This window comes from Hippocampus zosterae, chromosome 18 (genome assembly GCF_025434085.1).
Source record: "Hippocampus zosterae strain Florida chromosome 18, ASM2543408v3, whole genome shotgun sequence".
Classification (NCBI taxonomy): domain Eukaryota; kingdom Metazoa; phylum Chordata; class Actinopteri; order Syngnathiformes; family Syngnathidae; genus Hippocampus; species Hippocampus zosterae.
Window position 1 is genome coordinate 16,566,063 of NC_067468.1, and position 24,471 is coordinate 16,590,533.

The window sequence follows — 24,471 nt, forward strand, 5'->3', positions numbered from 1 at the left end:
TGCAACCCACTCTCCACGCTTCAACTTCATCCAAAAAAATAGAAACAGAAAAGTTGGATGTGAATGCATCGTAGTGGGAATCCCACCGTTTAGCTGGAGGAGAAAAAAAATCCGCTGCTGCCAAGATGAATGTGGCGGGAAAAAAAAACAAACAAGGAAAGTCATGATGGCATTTCCAAAAGAAGAGCGAGAGAAGGAGTAAGCGGATGAATTTGTGTCATCGCCTTTGCACAGGAAGCGTTTGGCCATTGACGCCGTTGTTGCCGATTCCCGTCAATGACGGTGCGCCGCGGTGTCCCAGTTTCAAGGACACAAAACGTCAGTGTGACTATTTGCTCCAGTGCCACAAGGACTTTCACTTCTGTAAACTGCGCAAGGGGAGTCACATAGCAACGCGGTCACATGTTAGACTCGACATACCACCGCCCCCCCCCCCTCACAAAAAGTCGGGCTTTCCGCTCGAATTTCAGGGTGAACCGCAAATGCATTGTGGTCTTTATAGGTGAACTTTCAGTGCTTTGTACACAACTTACTGTTCTCTACGGCACAATTCGCAGCAGGTGTTTGAATGAATCACATATATTTCCTTTTTCAGTTCTGATTGGTATTCATATCATTTGTTCATCATTAAGTGGCCTATTTTTGCCATGACAGGGTGTAGTTAGCTAGCTAGCTATTAGCTAGCGAATGCGTCTGTTTATATGAGACATTTGGAGGCCCCCGTAAATCTGGAGACCAAAGGCAATGCTTGTGCTTGCCAAATGGGACGTCGGCCCCTGGGCGGCGGTGGGCTCGGTGTGAACGGGGGCTCCTTTGCGTGAAACAGGACTGCCGTCGTCAGACGCCCGAATTTCAAGAGCGCACATATCTTTTTGTCCGTTGTGGCAAAAACATTGCGCGTCGTTCACCTGCTTTGTCCCCCAGTTGCCATTTTGTGGAGAAAAAGTATCGGAGGGAATGAACTGTATCATTGCAATCATACAGTTATCAGGAATTTTGAAAATTTGCAGTGATCGAATCTTTCCAATGGTTTTGATGAGACGTAGAAAAGGAAGGACGTCCTTCCTGGTCTTGTCGCATCCTGTCTTCTGCTGACAGAAGCGTTTTTTCTTTTTTTCTTTTACATGACTTGAACCTCTCATGACTTGCATATTGACGAATCTCTGCAGAAGATCACAAGTTTGAGTTAAAACATCAAAAGGAACAAACAGAGTAAGAGGCTTGCAGTTGTTGTTTGGGATTTTCTTCTTTGGACTTTCGAATGTGCTTGAACAAAATTCCAATTTGTGTGCAGAAAATAGCACAGACAGCTGTGACCCCTTTTAGTTTGTTTGTAACGGTGGGTCATCACAAAGCTGATAATATGACTGTGTGCCAAATTGTCTAGCGTAAGAAATCCATGTACAATGCGCGGTGAATCCTCGAGTACACGTTTTGACGAAAAAAGGACACAAAGAAAAATGAATAATGTCAATGTCAATAGAAAATGTGGATATTGGAGGTGGGGGGGGGGGGGGGGGGGGTTGGGACGTCATATCACGAGCCTTGCCCAATAATTCTTCATGGAAGCCTTTATGGCTCAGCGTACCGCAGTACATTGTTAAAGTAGAAATCACGCCTTACACGTGACGCTTCCCCCTCGATGATAAAAATGAAAATCACTCCTCAGAAGTGACGCTCACTTTGACCAGTTGTTTTCCACGCAAGTCTTACACAACTGGCTTGACTCTCATCACAACAAGACACCGAGTCACTTTCCGAGAAACAATTCATCACAAATGTCATGTTTAACATTAGCACTCCTATTTTGTAACAGTTGTCATTTTCATTCAAGTGTCGAAGGAAGTTAAACGTAGCTTAACTTCGATAAGAAAGTTGGAACTGCTTAAAAGTCAGCAGCCTGCATCTTAGCACTTAACGTGAGCAACAACTTTTATTTTTTGACAGTGTCAGTTTAAAATTTAAAAGAAAAACGAGCGTATGTGTAGCTAGTGCCTAGCGAGTTAGCACAAGTACTTCATTACTTACTGTAAAAAAAAAAAAAGTGCTATTATTTTCGGTATCTGATTTGAGTATTTAACCTAAAACAAGTAAAGTGTATTTCATTTATCGTTAGCTAATTTAGCATTGTTAACGACTCCCACAGCATACGTCAAGTCAACATTAGCTAGCGCTTGATCAAAATAAAAATTTAAAAAAATCTATCGGAACCTTTTTCCTTCATTCAGGACAAATTAAAAATGTAAATTCCCCAAAAAGAATAGATCTACTTTGTGCGCAGAAAATTATTTCTCGTGCCAAGTGATGAAGTATAAAATTGACAATATTGACAGTACTTTGACCCGAATATTTGTTATACATGCACTCCAACTGAAATTGAGAGCACGAGTACTTTTGCCTTCTCTGATCATTTGTCATGAAATCCCGACGGTTGAATTGCGTTAGACCTCCAGTTTCATTGCACCTCCCCCCTCCTCCCTGCTCCCTTTTGGCCCGAAAAAAACAGGAAGTCTTTCGAGTCAGGAGAAACACTGGCCTAGCACCTTGCCCTCGCCTCCAGCTTCCTGCTCGGAGGAAACTGCAAAATCTCGTGAAAAGTGGGCACATCAGCACATATTTGTGACCGCACAGTCCCCTCTCCGCGCTTCCCCGATATGAAGAACTCACACTTGCTGCCCCCCCCCCCCAAACTGGCAGCACGGTGTTCTTGTAACTCAGCACAAAATGGCTGACGTTGTTCCGATCGCGCTGGTCCACTCAACAAGATTGATTGAAGATCCGCTCATTTGCTGGCATGCCTACACCAGGAACGGGTAGTCATTAGCATCACTGGCCTCCATTAACAACATAACTTCTCTTTTTTGAGATACGAGCGCTCATTTGATTGATTTTTTCCCCCCGCTTTGACTTACAAGCGGAAACTTGAGATACAAGCACTGTATGGGGACAGTGGACTGAATTTGACTCCCTTCACAATATGCGGCGGTTTGGCAGAAAATGAACAATTCTATACACATTTTTTAAAAAGTGCTAAAAAATGCTAACATCTAACACCAATAGTTGCGGTTTTAGAAGCGATGGATATTTGCACACAAATTGTGGAGCAACACACATAGACAAATCATACAAAACTCACATATATACATTTTATACGTAAGAAAACTAGCTAATATTCCAGCATCTGAAGTAAGTGTTTTACGGTAGTAGGACAAATGTATTCTTTGCGGATGCTAAATTAAATTAGCTTCAGGGCCTGTTGTTGTTATTTTTTTAATCCGTTAGACAGGACAGAGTGAAAAAAGAAGAACTGCTGACTATTTTGATGCCAAATAATACAGAACAAATCATTCTGGCTTCTTAAAACAAACATTGTCTCTGCACTTTGGGAGATTCCCAGCCACTGATCAATATCACTAAGCCTAAAATCCAAATTTTGCAACGTGACAATCATTGACAGAGCGACGGCTTAAAAAGTCCCTTCGGTCCGCAGCTTTGTGTACAGTCTGCTTGTGTACCTTCACTTGCAAATTCAAGATGAGGTTGGCATTTGCCGCCCTGCCGGGTCTCTTTCTCGTGCTGGCATTCCCTGGGGAAGGAACGTACGTATCTTTGTGTATATTTTTAAAATATACACGTTCTTACATTTCAACCACAGCAAAAGGGAGCGGAGCCATTTTCACAAATACAAGTAGAGGAAAGGTCAAGGTAAAGAAGTCACGAAACAAGCTCGATAGCTGGCGTGTTTTTAGTTCTGCTGCTTGCAACTAAAACATCTGGACGACAAAAAAAAAAAACATGTTTCACAACAGTTGCGCGGTAGATTTTGAGGCGATAGCCAAACGACGCCCTTCTTCAGGTTCCTCCCATGGGAACACTCATTTTAGCTAATTCCGTCACAAATGGTGTCCTTTCAGGGGTGTGGAACTTCCTGATCCGCCGGCCGTGGACTGCGTGTGGAGCCGCTGGTCCGAGTGGAGCGCTTGCGATTCGTGCGCGTTAACCAGAGTGAGTCCACTTGGGTTGTTGCGATTGAAGGCCGCGACGTCGCGCGCTAACCAAATGACATCATGAGACGAAGCGGGACAAAATGTAGACTCTCAAGCATCTGATCTTGATTTCCTACCACGTCGTTTGTCCAGAGGCGTTCTCGGAGCGCCGTGGTGTTCGGCCAGTTTGGCGGCGAGTCCTGCCAGGGTTCCATCGGCGAGCGGGAGTCCTGCGTAAGCGACGCCGCGTGTCAACAACCTCCGCGTGCCGCCTGCTCAGACGCGCAGTTCCAGTGCGAGTCAGGTGCGTTCCTCTCTTAAGAAGTACAATGAGCTGCTCTGGATAAAATACGGTCATGCCAAGAGAATGGCCTGAAGACTTGTGAGTGCGCACTTCACGCAGGTTCTTGCATCAGTAAGAGGCTCATGTGCAACGGGGACTACGACTGCGAGGACGGATCCGACGAGGACTGCGAACCCGGCCGCCACCCGTGTATCTCCGCTGTGCTGGAAAACAACGAGCAAGGAAGGACGGCAGGATACGGGTACAAATCGGTTGATTCGACAAATACACACACACACGCGTGTGTGTGTGTACTGCAGTTCTCCAGCTTGTCGTCCTTCCACCAGAATCAACATTTTGGGGGCGGATCCTCGCATGAACCCCTTCAACAATGATTACTTCAACGGCCAATGCAATCGAGTGAAGAATCCGTACACGGCAAAGTACGACAGGCTCCCGTGGAACGTCGGCGTGCTGAATTATCAGGTGAGTGGGAAAGACGATTGGGCCCATCGGCGCGAGTGAGATGGTGATTGACGCCTTGGCTTCCTCAGACGCTGGTGGAAGAAACGGTCTCCAGGGAAATCTACGAGGACACGCACAGCCTGCTGAAGGAGATTCTCGGCGAGATGAGCAGGAAGGTGGACGCCGGACTTTCCTTCAAGTTCAACCCTAGCGAGGAGTCCATGTCGGGCGCACCGGCCAGCGTGGGCTTAGAGTATCAGTATGAGAAGAAAGCCATGATCAAGGAGGTGTCCGAGTACTCCAACATCCGGGTATTTTTATTTTCAGTTTTTTTGTCACACGCTCATTCAGTTCAATCCATGTTGGGCTGCTGCTCGTTCTGTTACGTGCCCCTTGGCCACTAGGGGGCAGTATGAAAGCCAATTCGCACTTCTGTGCCTGGATGATTTTGCCTGACCTTTCGTAGCCGTCTCAAATTGGGCGGGGGGGGGGGGGGGCGCTGGCGCCCACGTCATCCTTCATTCATTCTTCTTCTTCCCGTTCAGAACAAGAGCTTCATGAGGGTCAAGGGGAGGATCCAGATGAGCACCTACAGGCTTCGTTCCCGTGAGCTCCAACTGGCCGACGAGTTCCTGGCGCACGTGCGCTCTTTGCCTTTGCAATACGACAAGGGCGTCTACTTCGCCTTCCTGGAGGACTACGGAACGCACTACACCCAAAACGGAAAGACTGGCGGAGAATATGAGCTCATCTATGTTCTCAACCAGGACGCCATCAAGGCTAAAAGTACGCCGGTCATCGCACGCCGGCCGGGGTGTTGGCGGCTCCATTACATGTCTTCTTCGTTTTTTTTTTTTTAAACTTCCAGATCTAACGGAGAGAAAAGTTCAAGAATGCGTCAAATTGGGCATCTCGGCGGACTTTAACGCAGAGAAAGTTGAGGATGGGAAGGTTCACTACAAAGAAGACAAGTGTAATGACGTATCCACGAAAGGTCAAGGTTCGTCTTGACTCGCCGGGATCTGAAAGTGCGTTTTTTTTTTAGGAAGACTTTTTTTTTTCCCAAATGCATTCGATGGGCGTCAACGAGAAGCAGATTTCCTCTCTTGACGGCTCGACCCGCTTCCTAACCCCTGCGAGCACTTTTAATACTAACCTATTTTGTTAGGAGCGTGCTGTGGCGCAACGTGGTACTGCGTTGCAGGGGACTAGCTTGCAAAAACCGCTGAAGCGGGACTCCCATATTTTTACCCGCAGCCGAGATCGCGGGCAAAGCCGTGGTGGACAAGGTGATGACATCCGTGAAAGGAGGCACCCTCGCTAGTGCGGTGACCATGAGGGCCAAACTGAACAAGGACGGGCTGATGGACATCGACACCTATCAGACGTGGGCTCGCACCATCGCCGACGCTCCTGCGCTGCTCAACAGCGAGGTGGGAAGCAAGAGCGAGGACCTTTCGGCTTTTGCCAGACACAAGAACCCGAATTGTTTGTCCAATTGTCGTACGGGACTTTGATGAGCCCTTTTGGCGTCCCGTTTCTTTGCCAGCCGCGGCCCATCGATACGCTGGTTCCCTTGCACATGGCCGACGCCAACGTGAGGATCGCCAACATCAAGCGGGCCGCGGCGGACTACGTGGCCGAGTACAGCGTGTGCAAGTGTAAACCGTGCCACAACGGCGGCACCGTCACACTCATGGATGGAAAGTGCTTGTGTCTGTGCCCGCACCTCTTCGAGGGAATGGCTTGCCAGAACTTCAAAGGTGACAAAGCCAAGCACACAGGTGAGAATCCCAACTCTGCCGACGGTCCCCGCGGTAGATATTTCCTGCCGACTAACTCCGCTGACCATACGTCAACTGTACTGACACGGTTTATCGTTACTCACGACCGACATTTCTTGTGCAGGCGAACGGCCTGAAGTCTCCCAAGAAGGCAACTGGTCCTGTTGGTCCGGCTGGTCCGAATGCAGCGGGGGCAAACGGACCAGGACACGAAGCTGCAACGTCGACGGGCTGCTCGATGCCCGCTGCAAGGGTGACACCAGCAATGAAGAGTACTGCTGAGGAGCATACACTGCCGCCTCGTGGTCGCTCATGGAATCGACATACATTTGCCGTTGCGTGGAAATATTTTTTCTTTTTCTATCGGCGGCTTTTCCTCCCTTTTCAATTTTTCTTTAATATTTAATGCAAAGCAATTATTCAATAGCTACATCAATGTGTGTAAATAAACTTGGTTCGAGTCATTATCGTGTTGTACTGTTTTGAATTAGCCTACGGCCGTCCTGCCCGTTTTCCAGCGCCCCAAAGGGGGCAACGCACCTGAATCAAATCATCAGTATCGTTCCAAGGCTGCTTCGACGTCTGACTTGGCTTGAGCTCCCGAGTTTCCACGAGAGAATCGCCAGTGACGGGCTGCGATGTTATTTCAACGTCACACGCCCGCTGGGCCGTTTTCCAGGAGTGACGTGGACAAGGGAGGGAAACAAATGACGCGCTTGGGAGTTGCGAGAGTCACGATTTCGAGTCCTGACGGAAGAACGGTGCAAAACCAGACTTGTATACCAAACTTTTATTTGTCTTTCTCTCTTAAACAAACGGAGACGAAGTCGACTCGTGAAATGCAAACGGGAAGATCCGTCATCTTTGGAATCCGTGTGTCCCCCGAGGGGTTGTCGTTGTCGCTTTGCGGTTTCAGTGCAGTCGAGGGAATGAGCTGGACACCCCCCCCCTCCCGAATGAGCCTCTTTCATGTCAAATCTGAAAACACGTTTGATGTTTGTCCAACGTATTATTTTGAATCGGCGGATTGGGTTGAAAAGTGATGAACTATTGGCCCCGCCCACCTCACCTCATTTGTGGTGCTTCTTATAGATGGCAATGTACTCCCGCACGTCGTCGGGCGAGCCCAGCACCACGGGGACCCTCTGGTGGATGTCGGTGGGCTGGATGTCCAAAACGTTGCCGGCCCCCGTGGTGGCCATGCCGCCCGCCTGCTCCATGATGAACGCCATGGGGTTGCACTCGTACAGCAGCCGCAACTGACGGAGGGGGCGGGGTCACAAAGGTTGGAGCGTCGTCATCGACAAGAAGCACGACTTGAAGTTCCTCATCTCACTTCGACATGGTTCCGAGATGCGACGGGACGATTCTTTATTCAACTTGAGCTAATTTCCATGAGACCTCTCTGTGTCGTTTTATATTGCTATGCTATATAGCAAGCTCCTTGTATGCTAGCAAGGAGCTGAAACGGCGACGTCGAACGCGTCTTGGGACTAACGTGACACGCGGCAGCGTTGTTGTTACGCGGTCAAACGCTCACCTTCCCCTTTGGACTCTTCGTGTTGGCGGGATACAAAAAGATGCCGCCGTAGACCAGCGTGCGATGGACATCGGCGACCATGGAGCCGATGTAGCGGCTGCCGTATGGAGCCGAACCGTCCTGCGAACGCAGCTCAGCGGTCAAGTAGCGTCACGCCGATGCCCTTTTGGGCTCGAGAAATCGATGTACCTCAGGGTACTTCTTCTTCTGAATGTATTCTGTCACATCGGGGTAAAAATGCTGCGCATAGCCTTCGTTCAGGCTGTAGATTTTCCCTTTCTTCTTGATTTTGACGTCTCGATCCACCAGGATGAACTCGCCGATGGCCTGAAGGCGAAATTATAAAAAAAAAAAAAATTAAAAGGAAAAAAATAACCCCAATACATTTTGTCACATCACAGTCTCGGCTCGACAAGTCTAACCGGGTCAAGCATGAAGCAGTTGACGCCTTGTCCGGTGGACAGGACCAACATGGTGGCGCTGCCGTACAGAGCGTAACCGGCGGCTACGAGGTTCCTCCCCGGTTGCAGGGCGTCCTCCTCGACGGGCGCGTCGTCTGTGCTCTGCGGAGGACACGGAATGACCGTCGCCCTCACTCTAAACAGCACTTGCGCCCTGAAAGTAGCATTTTACCTTCTTGTAGATGGCAAAAATGGTCCCGATGGAGACAAGACAGTCAATGTTTGAGGAACCGTCCAGCGGGTCAAAGCAGACGATGTATTTGCCCTGAAAGGGAACCATTTCACGGCTTACGCGACGGGGATGCTACAGCGACGTTCGGCTGACATGCGATGTCGCGAATGTCGTGCCGCGTGCGCCCTCCCCCAACTTCTTACTCTCTTGTCCGCTTCCACGACGATGGCCCGCTCGTTTTCTTCGGACACCAGCACGCAGGAGGTGAAGGATGACTTGATCATGTTGATGACCATGTCGTTGGACAGGACGTCCAGTTTTTTCACCTGGTCCCCCGTCACATTGGTGCTGCCGGCGATGCCGTACCTGCCGAGACAGACGCGAGAAAGGAGACCTTTGACTTTGTTGACACTGATAAAGGGCCGTCAATGCAAAAAAAAAAAATACAAATAATAATCCCCCAGCCCCTCGTCAGCATGTACCTTTGCCCAGGTTGAAGTACAAAGTGCTACTTGTGCGTACAAGCTAATTGTGGCTGGCTAAGGATTCCACTTTTAGAGAATTTCCCAAGAGTGACGGTTTTATGAAACTTTGTCAGAAAGTGTCTATACTACTTCAGATGAATTTTTTTTTAAAAAAGGCAATTTTCAACACTCGGAACCCTCCAATGAAACACATATACAGTCTGTCCAAATGGCTTCAACAACGTCTTCGAATCTTTCGAGAACCGACCGAGGGACCCATCAACTGTGAGATGAAAGAACAAAAATCATTTCTCACAGGTTGGCGATGCCGGCCTTCCTGACAGCGGTGGAGATGGCTTTGACGGCCGTGCAGATGGAGTTGAGCAGGTTGGTGAGCTCGCCTGTTCCATGGGCCTTCCTGCCCTCCTCCAGCACAAACCTGGTGAGGGTCAGCACGTTGGTGTCGAAGGCTCCCTTCTCGGACATTTTTTGCCGTCAGGTGCGAGGACCTCGTGCCTCGAGGGAAGTGCAGCCGCAGTTAAAGGTGGCCCGATCGAGCTGGGAGACTACAGAGAGGAGGGGGGGGGGGGTCGAGAGGCCATTGTGGGGGGGTGTGAGAGCATGCCAGCCAATCATAAGTGACTGCATGTTTGACTGGGCAAAGTCCAACAGATACAACAATGAACCCGAATAAATGTTTAATTACGACACTGCATTATTGCTTGTACACAACAAATTGATGGATCAGTACAGCCTGATATTGAACCTGAAAATATATGAAAAAATAAATACTGTGGACTTGACTTGACCGAAAATGTCAGGCTTCCGCAGAGCTTGCTGATGATCTGATCATTTGAATCAGGTGTGTTGCAACAGCCAGACTCGGAAAACATGCAAGACGGCCCCCCTCCAGGACTTGAGTTTGACACCCCTGGATTAGTAGTTTTGAAATCAGTCAACTATCCCTTTGTTGTTCGTTCAATTATTGAATTTTTTATTTTTTATTTTTGTTGAATGCGACAGTTACTCCAATGGGATTTTGGAGGTCTGAAAAATCTGGAATTCAAGGGAAAGTCGCAATTCCACTGTGAAATGATACCGTGTTATTTTGGAAATCTTGGCATGTTAAAAATAGTCGTTTTGAAAGAGCTGAACATTTTGAATTCGTAAAGGGGAATGACGAGGAACTTCTTTTTTAAATATCTCATTCTCTTGAATGCGGAAATGGTTGAAGGTTAAAAAAGAGCAGAGAGTTGAATGGAAATATAATTTTATTCTAGAATAGCCTCTTTTCAAAGTTTAGGGGATGAATCGCTGAATAATGAAGAATAAATCATAAGATTTCGAATAAAGATGACGTAAGGCAAACCCGGAAGTGTGGCGGGGCTGGCTGTGTGTACGTTCCGCGCATGCTCAGTAGGCTCAGCGCAGATGTATCGCAATGGCTGCCTCTGCAGCAGGAATAAACAAGCAGGTCTCACTGACTACCATGGAGCCGTGCGTTCGCCACGGTCGGGTGGCCAACGGAGGCACCGTCAAGGTCGGCGAGATTTACAAACTGCAACTCAAACACGATCAAAGGTTTTGTTTGGACCGTTTCGCCGCAAGCCTTCTAGGGAGGCAACGTTGCCTTCGTGGGTACTGACGCGAGACTGAACGCCGCAAAGACGTCTCCGAGATCACTTAAATGGCATCTCTTTGGAAATGTGATTGCTAAATATCACAGTGCAGCAGCGTTTTAATTGGAATATTAATCTGCCGCTCGTTGGTGTCTCATGTAGCATTTTGAGAATGACATCGCACGAGTGTGCGTGCGTGCAGAGCAGGCCCACGGCTCCATATTTATTTCTGTCAACAATATACATATTTCGTTTCATGAAATTGTATTTATTCATTCCCTAACGGACTGCAGTGAATCCATGAGGCTCCATTGAGCGTTCGCTCTTGTGGAGCCCCTTGTCACCGCATTCTTATGCGCAATCCGTGGACCAACTCTTACTGCGTGCTTTTGTGTGCGCTGATGGGTGTTTGCGTGCAACTTACTCCCAAAAGAAACAATCACACATTGTCCTAAATCACTGTGCATGTGCGATGTAATTCGTAGTGACAACTTGCACGGGTGGTCCAGGCAACTGTGGTCTTTTGATCTCGTGTGTATGTGTGTTGACTGTCAGGTGCTGGAGTGCGGCGTGTGTGAGGACGTCTTCTCCCTCCAAGGCGACAAGGTGCCCCGCCTGCTGTTGTGCGGGCACACCGTGTGCCACGACTGCCTCACCCGGCTACCCCTGCACGGCCGGGCGGTCCGCTGCCCCTTCGACCGGCAGGTGACGGAGCTCGGTGAGTTTTTTTGGATGCGGAACCACAGAATTTTGTGAATTAGTGAATGCTTAAAAGTGTTTAGTAAGTTAGCAACTCTAACCTAACGGCGCTACAAAAGCACAGGCTATAGTTTACAGTGAAAAACACCCTAAAAGTTGCCGAAAAACAAACTGAATCGGACCGCCGGGTGTAGCTGGTGCTCAACTGTTCACCACTCCCTCTAGGCGACTCTGGAGTGTGGGGTCTGAAGAAGAACTTTGCTCTGCTGGAGCTTCTGGAGCGACTGCAGAACGGCGCCACCAACCAGTTGGGAACGGCAGAGGACGCTCTGAAGGGAATGGGCGAGGTAAGCCCAGCGCGGCGTGCGCACGAAGAACGAATGTTTGAACGGCGTTTTCTTTGGGCCCCGGGCAGCGCGTCATCCGCTGCGACGAGGACGAGAGCCACACGGCCACCGTGTACTGCACCGTGTGCGCCACCCACCTGTGCGCCGAGTGCTCGCAGCTAAGCCACTCCACGCGCACGCTGGCCAAGCATCGGCGGGTGCCGCTGGCCGACAAGCCGCACGAGAAGACGCTGTGCCCGCAGCACCAGGTGCACGCCATCGAGTTCGTGTGCCTGGAGGAGGCGTGCCAGCCCGGCCCGCTCATGTGCTGCGTGTGCAAGGAGTATGGCAAGCACCAGGGACACAAGGTCACTTGGATTTCCATCTTTCCGCTCGCCCGGCGCCGAGCCTCTCCGAGCAATCGCAAGGTGTAATGCGTTTCTTGTCCTTCTTCAGCACGCCGTCCTGGAGACGGAGGCCAACCAGATCCGGGCCTCCATCCTGGACATGGCGCACTGCATCCGCACGTTCACGGAGGAAGTGTCGGACTACTCCAGGAAGTTGGTGGGGATCGTGCAGCAGATCGAGGGCGGCGAGCAGATCGTGGAGGACGGCGTGGGCATGGCGCACACGGAACACGTGAGAGCGCCCGTCGGCTGTCGGCGCGTTTTTTTCCCAAAATGCAAACTTTCCTCCCTTCTCTCCGCGTCCCGGCCACCAGGTGGCCGGCACGGCGGAGAGCGCTCGCTCCTGCGTGCGCGCCTACTTCGCCGACCTCCACGAGACGCTGTGTCGTCAGGAGGAGATGGCGCTCAGCGTGGTGGACGCCCACGTCCGCGAGAGGCTCATTTGGCTGAGGCAGCAGCAGGAGGACATGACCATCCTGCTGTCCCAGGTGTCCACCGCCTGCCTCCACTGCGAAAAGACGCTTCAGCAGGTGTGGCGGGGGAAAAAAATGCTTTTCCGTGCTTAGCGACCCCATGACTCGTCCCATCCATACCAACCGGCCTTTTAGGACGACTGCAGGGTCGTACTGGCCAAGCGGGAGATCAACTGTCTGCTGGAGACGCTTCAGAAGCAGCAGCATCAGTTCACCGAGTTGGCCGACCACATCCAGCTGGACGCCGGCATCCCGGTCACCTTCACCAAGGTACCCCCTCCCGACCGAGTCTCACAGCCGCCCCCCCCCCCCCCCCAAAGCGCAAACTCGGCTCGAGTGTATTTCCGGAGCACTTTAAAACGACCGCCGCTGTGTGCAAAGTGCTGGACGTGGAGCAAAAATCATTCATACATACGAGCAATAAATTAATCATGAAGGCAGTGGTCGGCGCAAAAAAAAAAAATCAAGTCTCACGCCGAGTCAAAAGACGGGCAGCGAGTGAGCGGCAACGGAAAAGGCCGCATCTGCCGTGAGCCGCCGCTCGCCTCCCGACTGAACTAAGCGGCATTCTGGAGCAACTGGAAATGCTTCATGGAGGACTCCAAAGTAAAGTCCAGCCCAAATGTGACAAAGGCAAGAAGGACTGTTTCAAAGTGCTCTTGAGAATCTGCTCCGTGTTCAGGACAACCGCGTTCACATCGGTCCCAAGATGGAGATCCGCGTGGTGACTCTGGGCCTGGATTGCGCTGGCAAAACCACCATCCTCTTCAAGCTCAAGCAGGATGAGTTCATGCAGCCCATTCCCACCATCGGTACGCCAAAGATCACTTTGAGAGTCCAATGAAGTCGCTCCGTGCATCGGTCGCTACAAATGACACTTTTTTGTTTTTGTTTTCAAACGAGGTTTCAACGTGGAGACGGTGGAATACAAGAACTTGAAATTCACCATCTGGGACGTGGGCGGAAAGCATAAGCTGAGGCCCTTGTGGAAACACTATTATCTGAACACTCAAGGTAAGAGTGGGTAGAAATGATCCAATATTTACGATATTTCACTCTGTAATGGATCTAAAGCCTTCATTTTGAAAACGCAAGACTCGATGAGCTTTTTCGAGAACGCGTTGAACAGATTGAAGACCTTCGCTAGAAGCCCACAGAGTGGGCAGATGGATCGAGAAATGTTCCTCTTATATCATTGACATTCAAGGATGTTATAAGGCTGAATTTCGCAAAGGGAAAATCCACTCGGACTAAATTTAACGGATCTTTTTCACAAGATCTAATAAGGTGTCAACCAATATTTGGACCGGTAATAAATAACGAGGCGTCTCGATGACGCCCAAGTGTCACGGCTCTTTTCCTCCCGTGTTGCACGCAGCGGTGGTGTTTGTTATTGACAGCTGTCATCGGGATCGACTGATGGAGGCGCACAGCGAGCTGGCCAAGCTGCTGACTGAGAAGGAGCTGAGAGATGCCCTGCTCCTCATCTTTGCCAACAAACAGGTAAAAAATAGATCAAAAAGTAGATCATGTGTACAGAGTTGCCTTCGGATGAGAGATCTGAGAGTCGGCTCGAACAAATTACTGCCATTTCCATTCACTTCAATGGGGGAAGATGATTTGACGTGGTCACGGTGCCAATTTGCCACCGTACTGCTCTTTCGGGATTCTTTTTTTTTAAATTTTAATCTGCTCAGGACGTTCCCGGGGCCCTTTCTGTGGAGGAGATGACGGAGCTGCTGAGCCTGCACAAGCTGTGCTGCGGCAGGAGCTGGCACATTCAGGGCTGCGACGCCCGCAGCGGGATGGGCCTCCACGAAGGCCTGGATTGGCTCTCCAGGCAGCTGGTGGCTGCGGGCGTCCTGGACGTGGCCTAGAACGTCCCGCGGACATCGGCGCTTTGATGACGCCCCGGGAGTGCTTCTCTGCCAACAAAAACTTGACGGTACACGTTGGAAGAGCTTTGACACGTACTACCGCTGTGTTCCTCTGAGGGGAGACGCTGAGCTACTGAAAAAGCCCGCCACCTCCCCACCCTACAAGAAGGTTTTTTTCTTCTTGCGGGGTGGGCCTTTCCAGTATGGAAAGCAGGTTATCGAGCAGAGCGATTAAGTGCTCATTCATTCGCCATTCTTAATATTGTTAGCCCAGTAATGTGATTGCCTTTTTTTTTTTTTTTTTTTACACACACACACCCTCACAGACTTGTGATTCCGAAAAGCGTTTTGTCTTGTTTTCCCAAAATGTTTAGATATGACTCAGGCAACTCTGCTATTAAGCTAACAATATCCAGCGTAATCGTAATTTCTTTGTCCTCACTAGTAGATAGTTCAGTGCACTAGTAAAACAACAATGGCGTACTGCAATTATTATTATTATTTTTTTTTGCAAGTGCCCGACTGCTTTGGGCCTACTAGTGTGAAATGAAACATTAAGTCAACTCCTGTGCTGCACACGCAGCCCACAAGCGGCACCACAGTCCAATTTGGGGAAACGGAGGATTTCTTCGATTGAATCATATAAAGGTAGAGGAATGAATGTGAATATTGCACCCTAGGTTTTTCTTTCTTTTTTAACAAGTGAGGACAAACGGCGTACTAGTACATGGACCTTAAGGCTGGATTTCAGTCATTGAATAAATGCTCGCTGCAGGGAGGGTACGCAATAGTAGCTGATGTTTCTTGGGCAAGTGAGAATTCTATTGTTGGGTTTGTGCTCTTACAGAACAAGTTTACTGACAATATTTATTGTATTGAATTCAAAGGTTTTTTTGTTTTTCCTTTTGCACATTAACATGGAGCAAAGGCACCTGCTGTCTGCTGCCTCGCTGCCGTCGGGCGGGCAAATTTTCAAACGCCTCCTTCCAGTATTGACGTGACGACTCTGGACGCTCTTGCGGAAAACGTTGGTTAGCTTAATCCGTCATGCGATGTGAACCTGTGAACCCCCCCCCCCCCTCCTCCTGCCACTTCATCAGCAAGTACAACACAACCTTTGACCTTATTCATTGCCATCTACAGTAATGTTAACTACTTGTGTAACCCCCCCCCCCAAAAAAAAATAACTACAGTAAATGTCAGTGTGAAATGCTTTTTTTCCCCCGCATAGTTGACAAAAACGTAGAAGCACAACGCGCCTCAACAACTCGTTACCATCCGACTCCAAGACGGCTTTTTTGGTTGTAAATTATTCGTATTGTGATGCTGTCAAATAAACTGATCATAGTTTTCTGAATGTGTTTTTTTTTAACTTTCGAGGAGTAGGAAGTGATTGAGCTGCTTTGACAGGAAATGCCTCAATTTTTTATTGTGACACAAGGTGAGTCAAAATATCCACCATTTAATGTCTAAAGTATTGTTTAATATAAAGGCAATGTACAGGAAGTGGACGTGCGATCATTTAATGGTGATGTTGATGATGCTGATGTCTTCGTACGGTTTGTCCGTTTTGGGATGAACTTTGGCGTTGGAGATCCTCTGCACAGCCTCCATGCCTTTGGTGCACCTCCCGAACACCGTGTGCTTGTTGTCTAGCCAAGGCTGCCGAGCACATACAACTTCAGTACTTTTGATTAACGCGGAGCTTCTCACAGACACCAATTGTGGGACGCTGGCTGAACTCACCGTGGGCACCACGGTGATGAAGAACTGTGAGCCGTTGGAGGCGGGGCCCGCGTTGGCCATGCTGAGCGTGTAGGGCCGATCGTGTCTCAGGGTGGCGTGGAACTCGTCTTCAAACTCGCTGCCCCAGATGCTCTCACCACCCATGCCGGTGCCGGTGGGGTCTCCGGTCTGGATCATGAAACCCTGAAGACGCCAAATCTGAGTTTTGTCATCCATGATATTTCCATCTTTATACTTCCCACGCTACTAAACTAAATGATTGTATGTCCTCTTCTTCGCTTTGCATTGTTAAGTTAGCATTAGCATTAGCTGCAGTTTTGCTGATTCCAATCAGAGTACCATTACCGCAGAAAGTAGTCACATGTAGTCACGCATATGGATGACAGTCATCTTCAAGGATTGCTGGGAGATCATAAAAATCAGCAGTCCTAAAATAGAGCCTTGAGGGACTCCCAGAGAGCAAGCCGTTTTGGGCGACGCACATACAGATCCCTGCGTGGTCTGATCCTGCCGACAGCACAAACCTTGATGACTCTGTGGAAGATGTGTCCGTTGTAGTAGCCGTTCCTGCTGTGCACACAGAAGTTCTCCACCGTTTTCGGACACCTACAAGGATAAGGAGAGGTGAGCGCTCGTTGGAACATCTGAGGCGCGTCGGCAATGGGCGCCACTCACTCTACGGGGAAGAGCTTGATGTGGATGTCGCCCATGGTGGAGTGAATGATGGCGCTGTCTGACACTCGCTTGGGGCCTTCGGCCTGCGTGGCGGCCATCACCTCCTCCTTGGAGGGCTTCTCGTTGAAGATGTCTCGGTCGGAGTCGGCACTCTTGGTGTCCTCGGGTTCCCTCTTTGAGAACTTCAAGAGAGAATATTTGTGTGAAAACCTCACCTGTTGCCAGTTTTTCCAGTACACTTCGACTGGGGTGACAAACGGCTTGTCTCTCTTCTCATCTACAGTTTGTCACCATGTAGAATCGGTTCTTCTTGAAGGCGGTGCAGAATACGGTGGGGTCCGGCTCCACGTTCTGTAAAGCCGGATTGTCTGAGGCCTTCATCTCCACGGTGGGCGCCACTTGCATGGCCTTTGCGACCCCTTGAAAGAGACTCAGCTGGACCACACGGATGTTCTCCTGCTTCCCAAGTATGCGCACGCATCTGCAGGGGAAAAGAAAAAAGAATTCTGACATTTGCCACTTGTCTTTTTGTTTTTTCTTCTTTAGCTTGAGCACAAACCTATTGGTTTCCACATTGATGACCTTGATACCCAGCATGGTACCGTACAGGACGAAATGGCCCGTTTCGTCAAAGACGATGTTGGTGAGTCGGATGCCGTCCACTTTCTCCAACTCTCGCTCCACCGCCATCCGCCGGCCAAACTCCATGTCTGGCAGCTGTTGCCTCATTTGCTGCAGCTCTGTGAACATCTGGTGCGGCGGCCAACAAGCCACAGTGGTAATGACTGTCACCGGGGGCACTCTTTAGACGGTAACCCTAACTAGTACTTACCGTTAAGGATTCGTCAAATACTCTCATCAGTTTCCCCGTGAGAAAGCGGAAGATTCGGACTTTGCGGTCAGACGCCATGGTGGCCATTTTCTTGCCGTCAGGCGAGAACACCAGGCTGGTAGGGTACGTTTTGTGTTTGGCGAACTCGTACAAATCCGTGTCAGTCTTGTATTGCCACTGCACGTGTTTGGGGAACTTGAATTCCGAGGGGAGGCCAGTCCAGTACTCCAGCATTCCCGCTTTGTCCGCGGAGACGACCACTCGAAATTTGGCATTCAGGCGGATCTGGGACAGCGGCGAGGAGTGCATCTTCACAAAGACGTGGAGAGGCTCGCCGCTCCCCCGGCCGTCGTAGACAAAAATCTTGCCGGTGGATTTTTCCGAGCAGGCCACCGTGGAAATGGCATCTCCGGGATTGTGGATCCACTCGCTCTGGCCGGGGTGGAAGCTGCAACGAAAAACGAAATGGATGAACCTCTCAATTCAAGCCTAAGGAATTTGCGATATCACCAACGCAACAGTTCATGGCAATGCAACCAATTGTTGTGAATTATGCGCCAGGTTGCAATGTCATCCAAACATCAGAGGTTCCGGCCACTTTCGGAGCCCAACAAAATTGCATCTGTGCGATTAGTCTCGTGGACTCACCCCAGCTTGAGCATGTTGATCATGTCAAAGTTGACGACGTCAAAGACCTTCATGGCCTGGTCCTCGCCGACCGAAGACAGGAGAGAGCCGTCAGCACTCACCGCGATACTCTCGATCACACCTGCACAGAAACCCCCCCACGTGCGGACAATATTGTAGAATCTTACGATCTCATTTTGGGCAGATTTCTATGGGAAGACAAAGGGGAGACTTTCAAATAAAATAAATCACAGCTTACCAAGATGACTCCGAAAGTGTTTGACAAATTCGATTCCCTCGTCCTCCTTTTTCTTCCAGAACTTGACGTGACCATCCTGACTGGCTGTGATGACAAAGTCTGTCCTAAAAAACAAACAAACAAACAAACAACAACATAGTCAAGGATCCATTAGCATCCACTGATGGACGCACAGGAAAGAGCTATAGAAAACAGAAACTTACTTGGAGCAAACAATGTGTGTGATCACATCTCTGTGCATGTAGCTCTTTTCATACATGGCAGCTGAAGGCAGGTTGTCCAGGTAGACGCGTTCGTATTCCAGAACTGGGCCAAACAGTGAAAGAACGGTGAGCATTTTGTAAATATCTTCCCACACCTTATTGGTTGTAGCATCTTCTCGTGCAATGACCGCAGCTAATGCTGCAGGATCTCTTTGTAAACGTGCTAGTTGCTCGGCTGCCTCATGTCGAAGAGAGAAAACTACCGGTTAATAGTTTTGGGTTTGATATTTTCTTGCAGCGTGTACATATATCGTGGTATTTTCTAAAACGCCGAACCATTCAGTTCGGGTTCTTGCGCGATGACTCGGTCTCGGTGTTGAACAAATCACACCCACCTTTCCTCTTCTTGGTCGTGACGGCCTCGCTGGGCATGGGCCCGACCCATTCCTCATTTTCTCTTTCCTCATCCTGAGTTTGATCAGCTTTTCGCTTCAGTTCCACATTGTTTTCAGCTGCCGCCATTGTCGACGAGCTTCCGCCATGTCCCGTTCGGAATTACGGTACTTCCGTTCGGCGCCCAAATACCCGGAACCCTTTTGATTGCCGCTGTTTCACGTAGGGACGATTTTCTAACGGCACGTGGGTCAAACCAACTCATCACTTTTAGCGGTGCATTGAGAATTTCGTTCCTTATATGTCGCAAATGCACATCCACCGATGTACGCCTTCAATCCAAGCATATATATGTGACGAAAATCTTAAAAGCACGAAAGTTTATTTAAGTGTAAATACTGGATAAATAAAGAATCAATAACCTCACAATATTATTATTCCCCCCTCACACAGGGACGTAAACGATACGGTCGCACCAGGCAGGTAGCGTCGCAAATTAAACCGTATCTTCTGCCCCAGAGCGTCGTTTTGTTCAATAAAAACTTAAAGCCCGCCATTAAAAAGTAGCGGGAACCAGTCGTTGTCGCGAAAATGAGCAATATATACATCCAAGAACCACCCACGAATGGAAAGGTGAGTGAACTCAAATGTGTTACATTTAACGACAACGAGGGCCTTTTCAACTAATGTGTTTCACCAATCCACTTCACTTGTCGTGGAAGGTCTTGTTGAAGACCTCCGCGGGTGACATTGACATCGAGCTGTGGTCCAAAGAGGCTCCGAAAGCATGTAGGAACTTTGTACAGCTGTGCATGGAAGGTAAACAGTTAGAAAGGTTCAAGTTTGAAGTCGTTAAATGGACACAGCTGCTTGAATAATGGCTCTCATTCTCCTCGTGGCAAAGGTTACTACGATGGGACAATATTCCACAGGGTGGTGCCTGAATTTATCATACAGGGTGGAGATCCAACTGGGACCGGAACAGGAGGAGAGTCCATCTACGGCAGGACGTTCAAGGTTGGGATGGAATGCCAGTCCCTCAAACTCACGGATGAAAAAAAATCCCTAAGACTATCACCATGACGTCACACCATCTACCAATAGCCACCCATTGGTTACAAACATTGGGTATTGGCCTGTATGGAAGACGTGCAGCGTAATATTTGTCTTTACTGCTTCCACCCTCAGGATGAGTTTCACACCAGACTGCGCTTCAATCGAAGAGGTTTGGTAGCCATGGCCAACGCTGGGACACACGACAATGGGAGCCAGTTCTTCTTCACGTTGGGACGTGCCGATGAGCTCAACAACAAACACACCATTTTTGCCAAGGTGAGTTTGAAACGAAGTTCTTCCTGTTTTTGCGTCCAGGCGTTCGACTCAAACAAAAGCGTTGCTTGCAGGTGACTGGAGACACGATATACAACATGCTCAGGTTAGCGGACGTGGAATGTGACGGCAACGAAAGACCTTTGAATCCCCACAAAATAAGAACGGCTGAGGTAGGATATTCCGGATTCTCAAATCATACACGATTCACTCATTTGATTTTCTTTCTTTCCTTTACGATCTAGGTGCTGCACTGCCCTTTTGACGACATTGAGCCACGTGAAACAAAGAAAGCAAAGAAGGAAAAAGAAAAAGATGAAGGAAAGAAATCACAGTCAAAAGCCACAAAGTAAGTCACGCATAGTCACGATTCACATGAACGGGTAATTTTTTATGTATTTATTTTTACTCATAAACCCAGGCGTCATTGTATATATATATTTGTCCGTCAACTGAAGGAACTTCAGTCTGCTGTCATTCGGCGAGGAGGCCGAAGAAGACGAGGAGGTGGTCAATCAAGTTAGTCAGGTAGAGATGGCGGCTTGAAAACATTGTGTGCTTCGGATCGGTTTCCCTCTATCTTTGTTGTCGCCCCAGAGCCTGAAAGGAAAGAGCAAAAGCAGCCACGACCTCCTGAAGGATGATCCCAGGCTGAGCTCCGTTCCAGCTGTTGATAAGTAATTGGATTCATGAAGTCATTCATCAGTGCTCCACTAAATCATTGTCCGCAAAAAAAGAGTTTTTATTGAATTTTTTTAATCAGAATGTCAGTCTTGCAAATTTCAGAACTGGCATCGGCCTCATAAAATTCATATTGGGCAGGCACTGATAATAATTTGATAACAATAAGCAGGACTAATGACAGGTCATCATGTTTGTCTTTTCAAGAGGAGAGAAGACATCTGGAGATGAAGCAGGGGTACGTTCAAATTAAACTCGAAAGACACTCATCAATATATGACCCAGACGTGTGGTTGCATTCTTACAGGAGGACGACAAGAGCGAGAAAATGAGCGAGCTGGTCAGGGCCAAGCTGAAGAAGGAGAAGAGTGCCGGGAAAGCCGCCAGCGAGCCCCAAGACGAGGAGGAGCGGGGCAAGAAGAGCAGCCGCAGGTATGACTGCACACGTACGCGTATTTTACACAGAGCCCAGCTGCCTAAGTGTCACTCTCACTTGACGTGGGCCGAAAAAACTGTAAAACCGACATATTAAATAAAAAAGAGGGAGACTGAGACTGTGTATATTTAAGGACCAACATTTTCACCCAAAGCACAGCAAAAACGGGCTTGTTTTCCCCAACCCCTTGTATTATTACACTTGTACAGTAAGGTTACTCCCTACTGGGGGCGCTGTTGATCTTCACTTTGCTCAGTGGGCGATCTGCACCTCTGTTAAGTTTGACCATGTGAACCCTTTTGATTCCAGTGCAGAGTCTCGAGTATTTCAGGTTTGCTGTTCCAAAATAGTCATTGTTAATTTACTTTTATGGGCTATTGAGCACTCCCTAATTACTATACCAGGATAAAAAAAACAATTATATAGTCAATATTCTTGAGCCATTACTCGGGAGTGCTGTTAATTACGACATTGCTAACACATAATTGCAACATGCCAGATCAAAGTGTCTTTTGCATCATAATTATGCAAACACATTTCCATGCGTCTAATGGAAAGCTTCTAATTTGCAGTGTTCCCAAAATTACCCATTAATGTTTCCACTATCATCTTACCTCATTGAATTGAATGGAGAAAAAGTAAACCTAACTAAAATTTCCATGCTTGTTAATAAACGTATCTATAATCTACAGTATATATCTAATATTTCACAGAGGATAATCAAATGGACCGTTTGTAGATCATTACGTTTGCTTTTAACAATGCGCAGCTTGAAGCCTCTTTTTTGATGAATTATTCACCATTGAAAGTGAGATAGTACCATTGAAAGCATATGCAAAGCGTCGATGATTAAAAAAAAAAAGAAAAACACCCGATGAGCGCGTGAGAGAAAGCGACTGTCGCGCTCGTCTCACTCGTCCCGTCAACATCGTAGCCCTCTCAGCACATCGAATGTAACTCGGCCTTCTCATTAGTGCCAATGGGATAAACTTGTGTGTGTGTGCACGTGTGTCTGCGCGCTTGACTGACAGCCAGGCCCAGTGTAGTTTATTAAACACAAGCACAGATTGTTTTGCGACAAGAACTTTAACCCAACACAGTAGTTTGTCTTGGCATGGCATCACAGAGCTTGCTGCAAGGTACACTGTTAGTCCTGCACAAAGGGGGCATTGTTATGTTTGAAGAGGGGCTGGCGGGTGGGCGGGGAGGAGGGGCTGAGGTGCTCTATCAGGCCACCATCCCCAACACTCTGCCGCCGTCAACTGCTTCAATTTGATTCGACCAGAGTTCACATCCACTCAAAGTTTGGTTACTTGAGTCGTAGTGTCATCTCCGTGCAAGTCTTGCTGATATGTGGCAGAGGGGGTAGCAAGCATCCAGAGTCCAGACCTAAAGTCAAAATATGGCAAGACTTTCAGCGAAGAACTGAGGATAGATTGCGTAGAAAGCAAGCCCAGACTAAAGGAACTAGCGAATGACAACATGTTATGTATCTGATAATTACACTCGTTTGATGCTGTATTCATCTGCAATTGGAACTATGCGCGCGGGTGTTATGTGGTAGCAAAGTGGCTCCATATGTCTGCTTTGTGTCACCATTGGTGGCCGAAGACAGCAGTCGACTTCCTGTTAGTCATCGTCATGGTTAGTTAGCTCTGTACTGGCGTTTTCACGCAAGTACTCTTTTGTCTATTTTTAATGACAATCTAGTTGGTTTCGCCCTCTGGTATGGACCAAATCGAGCACAGGTGGTGCGAGTACGCTTCCAAACGCTGCCTCGCCTGCTTTGCGTGTGATGTTAGAACCAGTCTGGAGCCTGCTTGCTTGTCTGGAGAATGTTTGCGATTTTCGAATTTGCGAAATTCACGTATTCACTCAGGCCTCGGCTCCAGACTGCCCCTAAATGGTGGCAATTTGTTTTTCGACTGGTGCGTGTGCATCCAGTAAATTGCCTTTTTTTAAAATTTGGATTATTCTGGGCCTTATTTGGTGTTCCTGACAAACTCTGGCTCCACACTTCAGCCCATTTATGATGACTGTAGTAAAAATGAGTGGAAAACATTTACACAAGTGAATTTACAATGTCTGTCTCTTTAATGTTCAACTTGCGCTCCTAACATTTCAGGTGAGGGGCCACTGTGCTCCTAGTTAAAGAAAAAAAAAGAGTTAGTCTGTTATTTTGGGGGAACGTATCCTCGACTATTTGCTGAGAAACTCGCCCATGAGGTGCTCAGGCCAAAGCAATGTCTAATATAAAAGTTGTCCTATGGCGCCATCTTGTGGCATCTTGGTGTCAAGGAAATAATGTAGACGCAGGAGGAAAAACCTGGATTGCCACCGCTCAAATCCCTTTGATTTGCTGTCATCTTTTGCCATCAATAGGGATCAAATCTTTTTGCTGAGGTCTCAATACCATTTTGTCTGCCTTCAATGAGTCCGTACGGCAAATTTTCTTCCTCTTTGCGTTCTCGTGACCAATAAGAGAAGACAACCAAGTCACATGGCAGGGTGGGGCGACTTTGTGTGAGAGCTGTGGCTGACAGCAGCTGCCGCGAGAGTGTGCTCGCTGTGTTTAGCTTAGCTCCCGACAGTCCAGTCCCCGCACCCGAAAGGTTTGCGAAACCCCTGCCTTCACCGTCGTGTTACATCATCATCCTCATCGCAAGCCGCAGAGTCATTGACGGCACGCCCCGGATCATCTGCATCCAAAGTGGGTCATCAGACACAATGCGCG

The 24,471-nt window shown here is 48.6% G+C and overlaps 5 protein-coding genes across 9 annotated transcripts in view; 3 read left to right on the forward strand and 2 right to left on the reverse strand.

The window, feature by feature from the left end:
• The first annotated feature begins 3,466 nt into the window (after positions 1 to 3,466).
• Positions 3,467 to 6,982, forward strand: c9 (complement component 9). Its single transcript, XM_052050352.1, has 11 exons — positions 3,467 to 3,599; positions 3,915 to 4,005; positions 4,140 to 4,290; positions 4,390 to 4,531; positions 4,617 to 4,755; positions 4,824 to 5,045; positions 5,280 to 5,520; positions 5,603 to 5,734; positions 5,992 to 6,167; positions 6,284 to 6,518; positions 6,643 to 6,982. Exons 1-11 carry the CDS (start codon positions 3,535 to 3,537, stop codon positions 6,798 to 6,800), a joined length of 1,752 nt encoding a protein of 583 aa, XP_051906312.1. The 5' UTR covers positions 3,467 to 3,534; the 3' UTR covers positions 6,801 to 6,982.
• Positions 6,983 to 7,293: 311 nt separating this feature from the next.
• LOC127591598 (fructose-1,6-bisphosphatase 1-like) lies at positions 7,294 to 9,713 on the reverse strand. The gene is made up of 8 exons (XM_052051853.1): positions 9,472 to 9,713; positions 8,895 to 9,057; positions 8,692 to 8,784; positions 8,481 to 8,621; positions 8,248 to 8,385; positions 8,059 to 8,178; positions 7,588 to 7,777; positions 7,294 to 7,452 (listed from the first exon to the last, which is right to left on the reverse strand). The coding sequence occupies exons 1-7, from the start codon at positions 9,639 to 9,641 to the stop codon at positions 7,589 to 7,591; spliced, it is 1,014 nt and encodes a 337-aa protein (XP_051907813.1). The 5' UTR covers positions 9,642 to 9,713; the 3' UTR covers positions 7,294 to 7,452; position 7,588.
• Positions 9,714 to 10,530: 817 nt separating this feature from the next.
• trim23 (tripartite motif containing 23) lies at positions 10,531 to 15,743 on the forward strand. The gene is made up of 11 exons (XM_052051845.1): positions 10,531 to 10,695; positions 11,330 to 11,492; positions 11,699 to 11,820; positions 11,889 to 12,167; positions 12,256 to 12,438; positions 12,521 to 12,736; positions 12,815 to 12,949; positions 13,362 to 13,491; positions 13,583 to 13,693; positions 14,058 to 14,182; positions 14,377 to 15,743. The coding sequence occupies exons 1-11, from the start codon at positions 10,597 to 10,599 to the stop codon at positions 14,554 to 14,556; spliced, it is 1,743 nt and encodes a 580-aa protein (XP_051907805.1). The 5' UTR covers positions 10,531 to 10,596; the 3' UTR covers positions 14,557 to 15,743.
• Positions 15,744 to 16,002: 259 nt separating this feature from the next.
• On the reverse strand, positions 16,003 to 19,468 carry ppwd1 (peptidylprolyl isomerase domain and WD repeat containing 1). Its single transcript, XM_052051844.1, has 11 exons — positions 19,294 to 19,468; positions 18,899 to 19,001; positions 18,696 to 18,799; positions 18,458 to 18,578; positions 17,810 to 18,257; positions 17,537 to 17,727; positions 17,269 to 17,458; positions 16,978 to 17,159; positions 16,827 to 16,908; positions 16,303 to 16,485; positions 16,003 to 16,218 (listed from the first exon to the last, which is right to left on the reverse strand). The coding sequence occupies exons 1-11, from the start codon at positions 19,418 to 19,420 to the stop codon at positions 16,075 to 16,077; spliced, it is 1,875 nt and encodes a 624-aa protein (XP_051907804.1). The 5' UTR covers positions 19,421 to 19,468; the 3' UTR covers positions 16,003 to 16,074.
• A 260-nt stretch (positions 19,469 to 19,728) lies between these two features.
• The window catches only part of cwc27 (CWC27 spliceosome associated cyclophilin), a 47,287-nt gene continuing 42,544 nt past the window's right edge, over positions 19,729 to 24,471 (forward strand). For 4 of the 5 annotated variants that reach the window (XM_052051846.1, XM_052051847.1, XM_052051849.1 and 1 more), the window contains exons 1-10: positions 19,729 to 19,924; positions 20,014 to 20,110; positions 20,196 to 20,308; positions 20,480 to 20,623; positions 20,695 to 20,793; positions 20,866 to 20,969; positions 21,079 to 21,148; positions 21,218 to 21,297; positions 21,509 to 21,539; positions 21,609 to 21,733. In XM_052051846.1, the coding sequence (XP_051907806.1) occupies positions 19,883 to 19,924; positions 20,014 to 20,110; positions 20,196 to 20,308; positions 20,480 to 20,623; positions 20,695 to 20,793; positions 20,866 to 20,969; positions 21,079 to 21,148; positions 21,218 to 21,297; positions 21,509 to 21,539; positions 21,609 to 21,733 (905 nt within the window). In that variant the 5' untranslated portion in view covers positions 19,729 to 19,882. The remainder of the gene's footprint in view (positions 19,925 to 20,013; positions 20,111 to 20,195; positions 20,309 to 20,479; positions 20,624 to 20,694; positions 20,794 to 20,865; positions 20,970 to 21,078; positions 21,149 to 21,217; positions 21,298 to 21,508; positions 21,540 to 21,608; positions 21,734 to 24,471) is intronic. The other variant, XM_052051851.1, reaches the window with a different exon arrangement.

Coding starts and splice junctions, on each gene's coding strand:
- c9 (XM_052050352.1), top strand. CDS start 3,535: ATGAGGTTGGCATTTGCCGCCCTGCCGGGTCTCTTTCTCGTGCTGGCA. Junction 5,046..5,279: donor CCGAGTACTCCAACATCCGG/GTATTTTTATTT, acceptor CTTCCCGTTCAG/AACAAGAGCTTCATGAGGGT. Junction 6,519..6,642: donor TGACAAAGCCAAGCACACAG/GTGAGAATCCCA, acceptor TTTCTTGTGCAG/GCGAACGGCCTGAAGTCTCC.
- LOC127591598 (XM_052051853.1), bottom strand. CDS start 9,641: ATGTCCGAGAAGGGAGCCTTCGACACCAACGTGCTGACCCTCACCAGG. Junction 9,058..9,471: donor AAGGCCGGCATCGCCAACCT/GTGAGAAATGAT, acceptor CTGTCTCGGCAG/GTACGGCATCGCCGGCAGCA. Junction 8,785..8,894: donor TCGTGGAAGCGGACAAGAGA/GTAAGAAGTTGG, acceptor GTTCCCTTTCAG/GGCAAATACATCGTCTGCTT.
- trim23 (XM_052051845.1), top strand. CDS start 10,597: ATGGCTGCCTCTGCAGCAGGAATAAACAAGCAGGTCTCACTGACTACC. Junction 10,696..11,329: donor CCAACGGAGGCACCGTCAAG/GTCGGCGAGATT, acceptor GTTGACTGTCAG/GTGCTGGAGTGCGGCGTGTG. Junction 13,694..14,057: donor CTATTATCTGAACACTCAAG/GTAAGAGTGGGT, acceptor TGTTGCACGCAG/CGGTGGTGTTTGTTATTGAC.
- ppwd1 (XM_052051844.1), bottom strand. CDS start 19,420: ATGGCGGCAGCTGAAAACAATGTGGAACTGAAGCGAAAAGCTGATCAA. Junction 18,579..18,695: donor ACACTTTCGGAGTCATCTTG/GTAAGCTGTGAT, acceptor GTTTCTGTGCAG/GTGTGATCGAGAGTATCGCG. Junction 17,160..17,268: donor AGAAGAACCGATTCTACATG/GTGACAAACTGT, acceptor TCTCTCTTGAAG/TTCTCAAAGAGGGAACCCGA.